A 16,880-nucleotide genomic window follows, 5' to 3' on the forward strand; every position below is an offset into this window, starting at 1 on the left:
ATTGTTCGGTTTTTACAGTAAGCCTGTCATGCTTTAAATATTTAATATATCATGTTACATTGTTAAAGCATGACAGGCTTTTAAAGTATTACAGGCTTTTACATGGTATCATGTTAAATTGTTAAAGCATGTTAGGCTTACTATAAAAGCATACATTTCAAACATGTATATCATGTTTGAAATATAGGAAAAGATATAAAATCCAGCATAGCTTGCCGGGTCTAACTAATCTTGCCAGGTCTAAGTGATCAATAAATAAATGAAATTATATTTTTAATATTTTATAAACAGCATAGTAAAGAGAAATAAATTTAAGATCTTCAATTATGAGAGGGATCCATTTCCATGAGTAGGTGACAATATGACCAAATTATTCAATGGCTTAATTTAAGACTAACAAATTCATTAACTCAAACAACACACTGTTCTTAAACAAACAGGAGGCCATTAGCCTAAGGCTGTCCCCCTACTCTGAGTTCCTAGTAACAAACTGCTACCTAACTTAGTAAACAAACCAAAGCCTAATTCAGGAGAGTTTTTGTAACAAACAGCCAGGTTTCAGCTAGTCACAAACAGCTGAGATTCAGCTAATCCTAGGCAGCAAACTAATCACACCATGCTAAATAAGGTATCTGCTTAGCTGTAGCCAATCAGATGATTTCTCTACTTTGCTTTTGTTTGGCCTATAAAAGCTGCCTACATCCACTGCTGCACAGAGCTCTCTGAACCTTTTCTGGTTATGAACGTTGCCTGATTCATGAATCCTTTGCTCAGATAAACTCTGTATAACTTAATTTGTCTAAAGTTTTTCTTTTAACACTCTCTTCTTAAATTGTCTTTGGCTAGCTGGTTGAATGAAGTTACAGAGTTCCTAGAGAAATAGCTATAGACATCCCATATCTTTACCAGGAAAAATCATCTACTATCATTAAAACTGTAATGAGTTATAGGGTCAGTTTCTTTCTCCAGATTGTCAAGAGAGCTAATGTTCCTTATTAAAAAGGTTTTAGCCACCTCCTTCATAATTTGTAGTTTCTCAATAAATGTCTGTTGAACTTACTTAAGGTATTGGTCAAATCAAAAGGAGCCAGTGATCAGGTAGTTCAAGAGCCTTGGCTTATATTAAAAGTTTGAAGAGAGAAAAAACTGGATCCTGATGAAAAGCTGTGATTGGTTTCAAACGTGATTTTTATGGTGAACTCCTCTATTCTGAAAAACCAAAGCCTCCATTTTATATGAGACAGTTGGATTTATTTATTCAGAACAACTGGGGATGAGTTGTTCACTTTAATTTTACATAAGGTTCAGAAAGTTTAGAAGTTAGGTGGGTATACACTCTCCAAACATTGAAGATACAGGATTACATTAGAGTAGAAACATAAGACTTTATAGAGTATAGATATTTACTGAGAAGCTAGCTATTAAATGCTAGCAATTTATTACCTCACTTGATCCTTATAATTCTGTTAGACAGGTATTATCCCCAGTATTACATGTGCAGAAAGAAAAGGGCAAGGAGAGGAAGTATTGCTCAATGTTACACAGTAAGTAAGCAGCAGAGATTACTTACCAGTCCTGACTTTAAACTCTAGATAAAGTGATCTCTGTACAACACCCTAGCTGCATACTTTTTTGTTTGGGGATAGCAGTTTTGAGATAGGGCCATACTAAAACAATACCAACATCTGAGGACAGGCCAGATTAAAGAATGATGCTAGGATGCCCCTTCTTAAGCTGGTGGAATAACTGAGTCAAGAAGTATAAAATCTAGATCCATGCTAAACAGATGAACAGGAAGTTTCCTTGCCTTCTTTTCTGAGACCACAATTACCTTATCTGCTGCTATAATACTTTGTAAAAATCAGCCATTATTGCAGATGCAGAAGTAAATTAAAAATAAATCTTCCACTTTAGACTTCTTACTGGCTCCTCAATAGATAACTCTGTAGATTGGGAAGTGTACACATCTTCTGGCTAAAATATTTTACCTCTATCTAATGTGACAATGTGGATATTAAAATAAAAAGGCATAGTCTTTTAACTTACCAGGATTTAATGTTATACTATTTTTGCAGTTAAAAAACAGGAGCATCTTATGTGTCATATATAGATAAGGTAAGTGTACCAAGTATTGCAACAAATTTAATTTTTCAATCATAAATTAAAAATAGAAATAAAATAAATTCTTCATTAACTAAACCCACAGGAAGGTAAAATTATATACCAGGATGAGATATATTCTAGTTATTCATAACTTTCATAAGGGCATATAAGGGAACTAGATCCCAATTTATGAAATATCAAAAGTCAGTACCTTGAATCATACTAAGAAGTATGGTTTAGTAGATGTTGAAGAGATTCTACTGATTTATTCTGCAAATAATGTGTTCATCTTTTCCTACTCATCTCTAATAATCAATGAAACAAGAAAAAGCATTGAAGTCTCCAGTACTTATTTTTAATAACAAATAGTCAAATTTACTTTGAACTCTGCCTTTGATAGACAAAACACATCACAGAGTAAAGCAGGTGGAAATTGTTTGTACTAAAATATTCCTTGTAGAAATATCTGGCTACTAATAACCTAGTGAAAGGTACCAAAACAAGCACACATAGATATGTGACTCTAACAGGGAAATTTACAAGCAAGGACTCTAAAAGAGTAGAGAAAGAAACAAAAAGAGATAGGAAAAAGGGAGGAAAGACAAACTAGAGAAAATACGAGAAAAGAGAGAAAGAGGGGGAAGGGAAAAAATCAAACAGAAGGGGATGAGAGGGAGGGATATCAGGAAAAACAGAAAATTAGCTTAAGATAGAAAAATAAAAATAGTGAAAAAATGATTAAGGTGGAAAAGTGGCTAAAAGCCAAAAGAGGGTAATACAACTTACAAGTTTCAAGATGAAGATTACCTAAAGGAAAACAACCTAGGACTCTGCAGCTCTCTCAACATTAGGATACTGTAACTAAATGAAATAGTCCTGAACATCGGGACAAAGAAATAAGAAAAAGATCTTGTGGCCCATAGGTGAAGTGATTATATCTTCTACGGTTTCTAAAAATCAGATTTATTGAAAATGAATAGAATTCTTCAGACCCACCAGGAACAAGTAAGTATCTTTCTATTCCTTCAAATTGTGTTTTATGACAAGTGGGAAAATTAGTCCTAAGGCAAATACCACACCAATGATAGAATTCAAAAATAGATGGCTCATTAAACACAAGCTCATAGATTTAACTGAAGGACTGGCTGAAGATTCAGCTAAAGGAAAAGTAGACAGCTGGTACAATATGGCATAAGAATTTCTCAGATAATCTAACCTTACCAAAGTAGTCCTAAATCTTGTCTTTGCTCTAAGATAATAATAAGTTCAGAAAGAATAACTGAGAAACCAAAGCAGATAGCCATATGTTTTGGTACAACTAACTATTAATTAGTTGGAAAAAAAAGTATTACACTTACTCATACCACTGTTTATTGTGTTTTCGGTAAAGCAACGTATCCAAGGCAACAGCATTGACATCCAGAGCTCCTGGGGAAGGCCACTGGTTGGTGAGATGGGCAGTTAACTCTTGTCTCGATCTTAAATCATTATTCTTTAGCACAGTCCTGTGAATATTAAGATGGTGAGTGCTTTTGTCTTCACTGTTCTACAATGGCAGAGGAACCTAATGGTATCAATTTAGGCCCCAAAGTTTATCTTATAAAATTGGTTTGTTAATAGATTGTGAACAGAACTACAGCAAGGATGGTTGGGACAATGATTGTTCTTTCTCCTGCAATATGTGTTCTTCATTTTTTTTCCACTGGTTACAACAAATCACTACTTGTGAAATTTAGACTTACTATCTTTTCACATTATTACTAAAGTACTAAAAGACCCAAGTAGCATTTTATATCTTAATTAAAAGGAAGTGATATCTTAAAGATACAGGTTATCAAGCCAATTAAAATATTTAATAAGTAAAGATTCCATGTGTATGATTTCCTAGCTTCAAAACTCAGACACAATCTATGAAAGTATTTTAATTCAAGTAAAGGAAAAGTGATTAAAATGAAAAAAAACTGGCTGCAAAAAAATATAAAATAAAAAAATCCATGAGATTCTCATAACTATTTTTTCTTTTCTTTTTAACACACTGTTGCTGGCTTGAATCCCATAACTGTTTTTGATGGAAGTGACTACTGATAAATCTTCATGAAAATGATTAAATCAATGACAACTATACTGAGCAGTATAATCCACTGTAAATGTTTTAACTACAGAATGAAGCCATTATAACATCCATGGTTTTAATTTTTATAGAACTGTTACTTGCTAATATCAACTTAGAAAAGAATTTGCTTTCTGCCAAAATTTCAGACTTCAAAAACCAACTGATCATTGTCACAGGATTAATTCAACATTTAAGTTGATGGTTAAAAAAGAATTTAAAAGCAAAGGTCTTACTCTACCTCTAAAAGGCCTTAAAGTACCATTTAGGTAACCTGCATCCTCCAACAGGAGTCCATGGCTTTAGTGTGCCAATGTTCTGAGCCATCAATTCAGAAGCAGGGAAGTAATATGTGCCTGCCACTAACTTCCACAGATAAAAGTCCTGTTGTGGGTAACAGAGAGGTGAGTCAGTGAGGTAAGGGCAGCACAATACTGCACTAAAGAAAATCAGCCTGCATGCCACCCCTGGCTGTTTACAATGATACTAATGGAGTTACTATATTTCATATGTCTCTAACAGGCTACAGATGGATACTTCTGATTTTATGGGGTATCTGTGTGCACTGAAAAATACTTGTTCCACTATGTCCACAAGGAAACATTATCTGATGTAAACACTAGATTGTGTCTCAGGATGGAATACTAAAATAGGCCAAAGTTAGTGAGAATGTATCCCAGTAAGATATGATTTTAGCCTAGTGGCCACAATTTCATTTCAGTGGAAAAGAAAATTTTAAAAGGACTTTTAAAGTACTTAAACATTTTTTAAAAAATGAAAACAGTAAAGCTTTACAAAGAGAGTGGCTGGGAAAATTTTAAGACTGACAGGAAAATCATGCAAAACAAAAATAGGAATTATTGGCCAGAGAATCTATTATGATAAACCACCATTATTTTGGATTCTCTTAGGTTTTTCTCTATCATGTATTCCATTTCTTGAGGGAATCTAGTGAACATTACTGGAAAACTCAATTTCAATGTCATAATTGGCTTACAGGAAATATTCAGGCAGAATGTGAGAAAAGCAAAGGTGCATCTGTGAGGAAATGGCACTGGTAGAACACAGTTAATAATAGTAATTGAACAACGTCCAATTTAGAATATATTCTTTCTGGAAAGTGAAAAGTTTTATACCTCATTAAATGGAAAAAGAGAACTGAAGTTCCACAACAGTTTTTATATAACTATTGTCCACGGAGATTTTTGCCTAATGACAAATTAAGGTACTGTCTTTAGACCTTTGTCCTTAGAAATCCTAATGATGTTTTCTATGAGCAGCTGCCTGGTCCTCTGAAACAGGAGATAAAAGATCTCAGCTAATGGAATAGGCGTAGTTTTCCTCCCACACAGCATCTATTTCCCATCTTTTGTGAGGAATGTGGAGACAACAAATCCTGGCACTTGCTCTGCCACTATGAAGAGGAAAGGTTCCTGGAGAATCCTTGTGTAAGGCCTTTTCTTTCATCACTCAAGTACACTATGGGACAGGCAAGTGAATTAAGTTAAGTTGAGAACCTCATCCTTGTATTTTTGAATCTTGACTAGAGTCTGTTTAGAGTAATAAATAAACAGAGCAGTTTATTCACTTTAGTGGTGGGTCCCTGAACAGAATCTACCAGCAAAGAGACATTACTGCAGTTCCTGCTTCCAGCCCTCTGGGGTAGCTCAGTCTCCTTCTTTCTAAGCCTATTTATCCAGTCTTTCTATCCATTCTGTGAGTTGCTGATCTCTTTATAATGAATTCTATTTGTGCACAAGAATTGATTGTGGTTGTTTGCAACCAAAGAATCCTATCACTTACCCTAGAACAAGTGAAATATACCCAGTTAATATCAAAACCTACTCAAAGGTAATCCAATTAATGTTAATATGAAGAATAATGATATTTTTCTTAATTGGCCAAGCTTAAAAATGGTTTCAACTTAAGTTACTCAATAATTGCTATTATTTAATGGTATTAAATCAGTGATAAAGGTTAAAATATGTGACATTTAACTTTAATTAAAATGCTAACCATTGCTGAAATTAGTCTGCTATCTTAAAACTGAATTATTTTATATGTGATAGATTCTATTTATCACTTACCTATAAGTCAATTTCTCATTCCCTCATTAAGACAATGATTCTATAGAAGGCACACTGAAGGAAAACTGTTTAATTTATTATGAAAGTAGCAAGAGTAGAATTATCGCAGCTAATTTTCAGAACTTCCCCGTGGTATCTACCTCTAAATTTCTAGATAGATAATTTCTCTTTAGATTCTCAATAGGAATTATTTAGGCATTTGGCTTCTCAAAATAACACAATTTAATTTTATTACTGCAATGACTCAAAACCATTAAAGAAAGGATCTCTTTATATGGATTTTAAGCTACATATAATCCAATCAAGCCTAACTATGAGGCAGGTTCTGACACTTGTAAAGCTTAAATACAGCTACTGAGACAGCAAGTTGCAAGGCTACTCTATTAGGGAAAAATATTTAAAACTCAAGTTTACTTATACACTGAAAGTATCATCTCCTTGTGTTTGCTCTCCCAGCATTAACTATATCCTTATTATTATTCAAAAGATCCAAATTCCATCCATCTTCCAAGGTTCTTTTGGTTTTCTACCTCATTCAAAAAGATCTTCAGACTACTTCTGTTCACAATGATACAACTTGTATTGCTTTGTGGTGAGTCTCATACAGTTTAATAATCAATTATTTAAATATTTTAATGTTTTATGGATCTTCTACTTTGATTATAAGCTACTTGGGAACGGTAGCTTTGTTTCATATTTATTCACTGTAAATGGTTATCATAATATTGGACATATTGCTGAATCTCCTCAACATACAATTCACATGACCACTAAATGAAAACTTTTCCAACTTGAGGCCTTATATGGATTCTTGCTGATTTCCCATATACTACCTCATAACAAAAAGTAAAGTTGTAAACTAAAAATTTAGATTAAATCTGCAAAATATTCACGGACAGCATTTTCATGACAATCGAAAAAAATATATTCACAACGAATATCAAGTAAATGTATTAGGTAGGCAGTGGAGGACACACTTAAAATACGTGAAGAAGCAATTATCTAAAAGTCTTTGTGATTGTTGTATTTTTCATGAGAAACATCCTCATAGAAGAGGGAGTATAGAAAGTACAATTTAAATTCTCCTTCCTTATTATACTCTACTGCTTCTAATAGGCTTCTAGATCCTTGAGGAATCCCTCTATCTTGCTTTTGCATAAAGATCTTTTACTCTGCAGATAAAAATCTGTCATTCGAAAGTAAAGTTTTGTTTCTTATATGTAATTATGTTGAAGTATGTGTCAGTTTATCAATTGGCTATTTCATGTGATCTATAAATATATCCTCAATTTTTTGACCTGAATGTGTCTTTGATGGATATATGTAAATTCAAAATACTGTGGATTTATAAACCCAAAACTTCTCAAGTGAAAAATGGAGTCTAGCTCTCCTGCAAAATTGTTAGAAACAAAACTATAGTTTTCAGTTAAGGTTCAAAGAGCTGTTTTATTTTTCAAAGGAAAAATAGTTCCACATCTTAAGCAAGTCCTTCTGGGAATGACAGAAAAAGTCAATAAATACAATTTACTCTGTGGAACCTAGCTAACCCCTGAAAAGTTCCTATATCTTCTAAATATATAATTCATGACTATGTATAAATATATATTTTGCCACAGATGCTTTATTCTTTTTAGATTTATAATTTTTCTTATGTTTTTTAAACATTTTTATTTTATTTTATTCATTATTTATTTTGAGTAGGGTCTCAATCTGTCACCCAGGGTGAAGTGCAGTGATACAATCATGGCTCTCTGCAAACTCGAACTCCCAGGGTCAAGTGATCCTCCCACCTCCATCTCCCAATAGCTGGGACCACAGGTGTGCACCATCACTCTTTGCTGAGGCAGGGTCTCCCTATGTTGCCCAGGCTGGTCTCAAACTCCTGGGCTCAGGTGGAGCGCCTACCTAGGCCTCCTAAAGTGCTGGGATTACAGGCGTGAGCCACTATGCCTTGCCTTAATTTGTATTTTTAATTTTTGTGGGTACATAATAGGTGTGTATATTTATGAGTTACATGAGATATTTTGACACAGGCATGTAATAATCATACCAGGGTAAATGGGGAATCCATCACCTCAAGCATTTAACCTTTGTGTTACAAACAATCTGATAATACTCTTTTGGTTATTTTTAAATGTATAATTAAATTACTTTTGACTATAGTCACTCTGTTGTGCTAGCAAACACTAGGTCTTATTCTTTCTAATTTTTTTTGTGTCCATTTACCCACTCTCCCTCCCTCATAAGACTCCTATGATTATTGTTAATTTATCTTTTATTTTTTTTTGAGACAGGGTGTTGCTCTGTCGCCCAGGCTGGAGTGCAGTAGCACAATCACGGCTCGCTGCAGCCTCAACCTCTGAGTCTCAAGTGATCCTTCCACCTCTCAGCCTCCCAGTAGCTGGGACTACAAGCATGCAACCACCATGACCAGCTAAGTTTTGTATCTTTTATAGAGACCCAGGTTTTGCCCTGTTGTCCAGGCTGGTCTCAAACTCCTGGGCTCAAGTGATCCGCCAACCTTGGCCTCCCAAAGTGCTGGGATTACAGGTGTGAGCCACTGCAGCCGGTCTATTAGTTTATCTTGACTAAGTACAGAGCAATACAATGCAATACAATAAGACTCTGGATTAATTATAAACACCAAGGACTTTTCACTATGGACGCTTTATATTGTTTCAGGAGGAAATTATTTTCTCATTGTTTTTGAAAAAACAAATTCAGCAAAAATGCAGTTATTTACTGTCTCTTTCAAAAACAGCTTTCCATATCTCACTTGTTCATTATGTAATTTGCTAAAATTCAATTTGTGAAGATTTATCACATGACTTTGAGTCATCAAGAAGGGTATATTTACCTCTCTCCTCTAATAATGAAGGGTGTTTTACAGAAATATTAATTTTTTTTTGAAACAGAGTCTTGCTCTTTCGCCCAGAAGGAGTGCACTGGCACAATCTCAGTTCACTGCAACCTCCGCCTCCTGGGTTCAAGCAATTCTCCTGCCTCAGCCTCCCAAGTAGCTGGGACTACAGGTATGTGCCACAATGCCCAGCTAATTTTTTTTTCTTTTTGTATTTTTACTAGAGACAGGGTTTCACCATGTTGGCCAGGCTGGTCTCAAACTTCTGGTCTCAAGTGATCCACCCGCCTCAGCCACCCAAAGTGTTGAGATTACAGTTGTGAGCCACCACGCCCAACCGGGATATTAATTTTTAAATAGAGGCTCATCCCAGGTAAAAATGGAACAGTCCCAATAAAAGTTATTTCAGTTTTCCCAGAAAAATGATTTGCTTCGAATAGTACTTGACTTAAAATTTTATCTCACTGGTCTTCCTCACATGATGTTTTGCGTCCATGTTTCTGTATGTGCTATTCTCTGTACCCAGAATACCCTTTCTTTCTTTCTATTCCTTGGTCACGTGGGGAACTCCTGAAAAACCCTGCTCAAATATCAACTTCTTAATGATGGTTTCCCTGGATCATCATTACTGTGCTAATTCTATAATGTATATACAAGTTGAGCATTCCTAATTTGAAAATCCAAAATGCTCCAGAATCCACAACTTTCTCAGAAGCAACATGACACCACAGTGAAAAATTCCACACCTGACCTCATGTGAAGTGTTGCAATTAAAACACACTCAAAATTTTGTATCATGCACAAAATTATTAAAGATATTGTATAAATTATCTTCAGACTTATGTGTATAAGGTGTACATAAAATATAAATGAATTTTGGCTGGGTACAGTGGCTCACACCTGTAATCTCAGCACTTTGGGAGGATCACTTGAGCCCAGAAGTTCAAGACCAGCCTGGACAACACAGTGAGACCCTATCTATACAAAAAAGTTTTAAAAATTAGCTGGGCAAGGTGGTACATGCTTGTAGTCCTAGAAAGGCTGAGGTGGTAGGATCACTTAAGCCTGGAGGTCAAGGCTGCAGTGAGCCGTGATTGTGCCACTGCACTCCAGCCTGGATGACAGAGGCCCTGTCTCAAAAAAAACAAAAAAAGAAAAGATGAGTGGAGAAATGAGGATGTTTGTACACTGTTGGTGGGAATGTAAATTAGTACATTCATTATGGAAAACTGCATGGTGGTTCCTCAAAAAACTGAAAATAGAATTACCATACGATCCACCCATTCCACTTCTGGGTACCTGAATGATTTGAAATCAGTATGTTGAAGAGATTCTGCACAATTATGTCCACTGTAGCACTATTCACAACAGCCAAGTTATGGAATAAACTTAAGTGCCCATCAATAGTGAGTGAACAAAGAAAATGTGGTACGAGGTCTTCTAAAAGATCTAGAAATCCATATTCTAGACTTTGATAGTAATACTTAGCCAATTCAAAGTTATTCTCTTGTTCGTTTATTTGATTCTTTTTCTTGTGGCTCCAGGCTTGAAGGTTATCCTCTCCCCTCTATTTTGCTTCTTCCTCACCCCAGATGCTGTGCCAATGCTCATGATGTGGTTATACTTTCAGCTGTTGAACATGTATAAGGATCTAACCCCTGAAATCTAAGGATGTAACATCTGTGGTTCCAAGTATTCCAATGCAACTCCAAAGGTCCATGACCTGAAGTAATTTTTAATTTTGATAAGACAATATATTTAAAGCCCTTGGGCTATGAGGAAAGTTTTGAAAGTGTGAGTGAGCAATTCTGATGCTAGAAAAATTACTAGCATCAGCAATATAGCAAATTGTTGTAATTTTCCACTTACCACTTACTGTCTGATTTGTGTAATTCTTTTTTTTTGTCTTTTTTTTTTTTTTTTTTGAGACGGAGTCTCGCTCTGTCACCCAGGCTGGAGTGCAGTGGCACGATCTTGGCTCACTGCAACCTCCGCCTTCCAGGTTCAAGTGATTCTCTTGCCTCAGCCTCCTGAGTAGCTGGGACTACAGGCACACGCCACCATGCCCAGCTAATTTTTGTACTTTTAGTAGAGACGGGCTTTCACCATGTTGGCCAGGATGGTCTTGATCTCTTGACCTCGTGATCCACCCACCTCAGCCTCCCAAAGTGCTGGGATTACAGGCATGAACCACCGCGCCTGGCCTTGTGTAATTCTTAAGATGTACTCCAGTATTGCTTGTGAGTACTTAAATGTGCTCCAGTACTATTTGTGACACGGCACACTGAGAAAATCACAGGCTATCAATCTTCATGAAAATAACTATAGTAATATAGAATTTTATGTTAATGGAAAGAATACCTAGGTAGCAATTACTGAAGGTCAAAGAAAGGGAAAGTCACCAAAGATAAAGGTGTTACATATACTCTAACCCCTGACTCCCTTAGGAAAAGCAGGAAAACAGAACTGCCTACCTCCAGCTTCTCTTTACTACTTTGGAAGAGGTATCTGACAGATGCTATCTGTTTATCGTTGGTCCTTGCCCTCTACTCAGCATAAACTCTATAAGGGTAGGAACTATATGTTTAATTCATTCTTGAATCACCAGCACCTAGAACTGGGCCTGACTCACCATACTTTCTCAATAAATATCTGTTAATAAAACAATATCAGAGAAGTTACAAAAGCAATTTAATACCAAGAGGAGTAATGAGAATTTCTTCTTCTTTATTCATTTAAAGCTTCCTGGAATTGGAAAATGTGTATATGGCTTGTGAATATCCTAACTTCTTCATAAATTAATATTACAATGTTCTTCATTCCTGTTATTTTCTTTTTTAACTTTAGACATAGTCATGGGATAAAGATTTACTTTATATAACTTTACAATTATTTCCCTTTAAAGAAAACATACTGAAAGAAGCAACCTTAAAAGGAGACAGATGTCCAAAAATTATAAGTTATTTACCTATTTACCAATGAAATATTCTTGCCCAAAAAGTTAAACCTAAATCTAAACAAGTCTCTGAAAGCGGCAATGGTTTTCAACCCTGGCTGCTATTTAGAACTTGACACTATCCTTTAAGAAGAAAGAGACATTAATGAGTAATTTAGAACTTAAAAAAAATCAAGTGACTCATTATTAGCCCCATTTTAAAATGTAAAATAAACCCTGGCTCCTTAGAGGAGTGAATGATGCAGGCGTGGGGCACTAAATATACAAGATGAGCTTGGGATATCTTGTGCTAGAAAGTAAGAGTTATCAAAAACAAATGGTTCATATTAGAAGGACACAAGATTCAACATGAAGGAGCCTCAGTTAGACAAAAATGGGGCAATTTGAGCATCAAAAATAAAAAGAAATGTAAGTGATAGAAGCACAATAAAAACATTTCTACTATAATGCAGGAACAAACAAAACAAACAAGAAGTGTTTTGCAATATCATACAGAAAATGGGTGACCTATGGGGAGGTCAGGATCAGAAGATGACAATTCGAAACCTAATCATCTTTCTAACTAGAACACAGAGGAAAACAATAAGAATGCTAATAAAATTACAAACTCAATTTTAAAGGTTTGTTAAATTTCTATACAGAAAAGAAATATTGCAATAAATCTGGATTTTAACAACAACAAACTGAAAGCCTTTGACAGAAGAGTAAGGAAGGGTTGAGGATGCTGGGGTTGAGGCTTGCCATGAAGGCAAGGGAAAAACGCACAAAGATGGAGTAAATACAGAGCAAGCACCTCCAAGTCTTAGTTAAATGAAACCAGTGGAATGCAAGGTGATAATGTACAATGAGAGAATGCCATCTGTTGGTGGCTTGCAGTATTTGACTGTATTTGTGTATTTTGATTCAGCTGCTGTCACTTGTTGAGACACATTAACCTATGAATCAAGGGATTTCCTTGCTACATTGACATCATCCCTTTATTTATAAATCTTGTGTAAGTTAATTCGCATTGTAAAAGAATTCTAACTGTAACAAGTTCAAAATAATAAAAGGAGGAAAAATAAGAAACAAAAATCATCATCTCATTAGAAACTATTAAAAAGAGGCAGGACATCAGTGTCTTACTCTAAAACTTAACAATATTCCATAAGAACTGAATTTCAGGGCAACCACCAAAAAACCCTAACTGACGAGGGAAAGTTCTTCTTTATAGTTAATTCCAGACAATAAGTATGAAATGACTAACAGCTGGGAAATCACCCTTTACAAACCCTAATTAATCAACTACTTTAGGCAATGCTCACCCAATTAAGCCATTAAATGAAAGGCTGACAGGAACTTTTCCATAGGAGAAACTAGGCTGTCACCACCTGAATCCACTGCCTGATCTTATAATCACTAAAAGTGGGACAACCAGTGTGCTTCAAATATGATACAATGTGAAGTCCACAGCATCATCTATAAAATACTCCTGCTAAAAAAATGTAAACTTAAATTTAACCCAGCCCCATAGAGCAGCAGTTCTCAGCCCTGACTGCCCATCAGAAACACCCAGAAACCCATCAGAAATGACTTTAAAAGTTTAATTTTCTAGTACCCACATTAAAGAGAAACAGAAATTTTAATAATGTACTTATTTAACCAAATCTATTCAGGATATTATTTTATGATGCAGTCTATATATAAAGTTATTCATATTTTATATTCTTTAAACTCTGCTCCTTTACAGCTATGTCCCCAAACTTTTCCATTACTGTCACAAAATTACATCTTTATACACTTCGTGCCCCCAAACATAAACTAATATTACTTTTAAACACATTAGTCCCATAAATTATGTAGAAAACAAAATGTGGAGTTACAAACCAAATTAGCTTTTAGACTAATAATTGTTTTCATTAAATGTATTAGTCTCTTAAGAGAAAGCAAAAGTTGAGTTACGAACCATTGTCACAATACAAGATTTTATAATTATCCATGGTATATCCTTACTGATACATTTATTTCTTCATACAGCTTTAAATTACTGTCTGGTGTTCTTTAATTTTACCTTGCAGGACTCCCTCTTGCAAGGCAGGTCTAGTAGTAATGAATTTCTTCAGCTTATATTTATCCGGGAACACCTTAACGTCTCTCTTATTTTTGAAGGGCAGTTTTGCTGGCTATATGAAACATGGTTGACAGTTTTTTTCTTTTAGCACATTGAAAAATTTGCCCACTGCCTTCTGGCCTCCAGAATTTCTTTCTTTTTAAAGTTTTTGTTGGTACAGAGTAGATGTTATGTTTTTATGTCGTACATGAGACATTTTGATACAAGCACACATTGTGTAATAATCACATCATGAAGAGTAGGGCCAGCCCCTTAAACTTTTATCCTTTATGTTACCAGCAATCCGATTTTACTTTTAGTTATATTTAAATATAAAATAAGATTATTATTGACTATAATCTGTTGTACTATCAAATACTAGGTCTTATTCATTCTAATTAGTTTTGTTGTACCCATTAACCATCCCTACTTCCATCCCCAACTCCCCTCAGTACTCTTCCCAGGCTCTGATAAACATCTTCCTACTCTCTATGTCCATTAGTTCAATTGTTTTGATTTTTATATACCAAAAATATGTGATAACATGGAATATTTTTCTTTCTCTGCCTGGCTTATTTCACTTAACACAGTGACCTCCAATTCCATCCAAGTTGTTGCAAATAACAGGATCTCATTCTTCTTTATGGCGGAATAGTACTCCATTATGTATAAGTACCACATTTTCTTTATCCATTCATCTGTGTATGGGCACTTAGGTTGCTTCCAAATCTTGGCTATTGTAAATCATGACGCAAAAACTTGGGAGTGTAGATATTTCTTCAATATACTGACTGCCTTTCTTTTGGGTATATACCAAGGGGTGGGATTGCTGGATCACATGGGGTAACATTATTTATTTTTATTTATTTATTGTTTTGGAGACAAAGTCTCACTCTTGACGCTCAGGCTGGAGTGCAGTGGCATGATCTTGGCTCACTGCAACCTCTACCTCCCAAGTTCAAGCAATTCTCCCTACCTCAGCCTCCCGAGTAGCTGGGACTACAGGCGTCCGCCACCATGCCTATTTTTTTTTTTTTTTGTATGTTTAGTAGAGACGGGGTATCCCCGTGTTGGCCAGGCTGGTCTCAAACTCCTGACCTCAGGTGATCCACTTGCCTTGGACTCCTAAAGTGTTGGGATTACAGGCTTGAGCCACCATGCCCAGCCATTATTTTTAATTTCTTGAGGAACCTCCAAACTGTTCTTCATAGTGGTTGTACTAATTTACATTCCCACCAACAGTGTACAAGGGTTTAGTTTACTCCACATCTTTGCCAGCATTTGTTATTGCCTATTTGGATAGAAGCCATTTTAACTGGGGTGAGATGATATCTCATTGTAATTTTGATTTGCATTTCTCTGATGATCAGTGATGTTGAGCACCTTTTCATATGCCTGTTTGCCATTTGTATGTCTTCTTTTGAGAAATATCAATTCAAATCTTTTGCCCACTTTTTAATCAGATAATTTGATTTTTTTCCTATTGAGTTGTTTGAATTCCTTATATTCTGATTATTAATCCCTTGTCAGATGGATAGTTTGCAAATATTTTCTCCCACTATGTGGGGTTGTGTCTTTGTTGATTGTTTTCTTTGCTATGCAGAAGCTTTTTAACTTGATGTGATCTCATTTGTCCATTTTTGCTTTGGTTGCCTATGCTTGTGGGACACTATTATTCAAGAAGTTTTTGCCCAGACCAATGTCCTGGAGAGTGTCTTCAAAGTTTTCCTGTAGTAGCTTCATAGTTTGAGGTCTTAGTTATTTAAGTCTTTGACTGATTTTGATTTGATTTTTGTATATGGTGAGAGATACAGGTCTAGTTTCATTCTTCAGTATACGGATATCTGGTTTATTTATAGAAAACACTGTCTTTTTCCCCAGTGTATTTATTTGGCAACTTTGTCAAAAATAGATCACTGTAGGTATGTGGATTTGTTTCCTGGTTGTCTATTATATTCCACTGGTCTACACTTTTTTAATGTCAATACCATGCTTTTTTGGTTATGATAGCTCTGTAGTATAATCTGGTCAGGTAATGTGATTCTTTCAGTGTTCTTTTTGTTCAAGATAGCTTTAGCTATTCTGGGTCTTTTGTGGTTCCATAAAAATGTTAGGATTTTTTTTTCTATTTCTATAAAGACTCTCATTGGTATTTTGATAGGAATTGCATTGAATCTGTAGATTTCTTTGGGTACTATGGACATTTTAATAATATTAATTATCCTAATCCATGAACATGGAATATCTTTCTATTTTTTGGTGTCCTCTTCAATTTCTTTCATTAGTGTTTTACAGGTTTTTTTGTTTTGTTTTGTTTTGTTTTGTTTTTAGACAGAGTCTGGCTCTGTCATCAGGCTGGAGTGCAGTGGCATGATCTTAGCTCACTGAAACCTCCGCCTCCTGGGTTCAAGCAATTCTCCTGCTTCAGCCTCCTGAGTAGCTAGGACTACAGGCATGTGCCACCACACCCAGCTAATTTTTGTATTTTTAGTAGAGATGGGGTTTCACCATGTTGGCCAGGATGATCTTGATCTCTTGACCTCGTGATCCACCCACCTCAGCCTCCCAAAGTGCTGGGATTACAGGCGTGAGCCACTGCGCCTGGCCTGTTTTACAGTTTTTATTGTAGAGAACTTTCACTTCCTTGAGTAATTCCTAGGTATTTAATTTATGGC

At 35.4% G+C, this 16,880-nt stretch overlaps 1 protein-coding gene across 6 annotated transcripts in view; it reads right to left on the reverse strand.

Annotated features, from left to right (window-relative positions):
- Window positions 1–16,880, reverse strand: part of RUNDC3B (RUN domain containing 3B) — a 194,730-nt gene that overhangs the window by 21,344 nt on the left and 156,506 nt on the right. For 2 of the 6 annotated variants that reach the window (XM_055346846.1, XM_055346845.2), the window contains one exon: window positions 3,468–3,608. The exons of 2 other annotated variants lie outside the window; for them this stretch is intronic. In XM_055346846.1, the coding sequence (XP_055202821.1) occupies window positions 3,468–3,608 (141 nt within the window). Of the gene's footprint in view, window positions 1–3,461; window positions 3,609–16,880 lie in introns of all 6 variants that reach the window. 2 more of the 6 variants (XM_019031632.3, XM_019031631.4) reach the window with 1 other exon arrangement.

Source organism: Gorilla gorilla, chromosome 6 (assembly GCF_029281585.2).
Source record: "Gorilla gorilla gorilla isolate KB3781 chromosome 6, NHGRI_mGorGor1-v2.1_pri, whole genome shotgun sequence".
Lineage (NCBI taxonomy): Eukaryota > Metazoa > Chordata > Mammalia > Primates > Hominidae > Gorilla > Gorilla gorilla.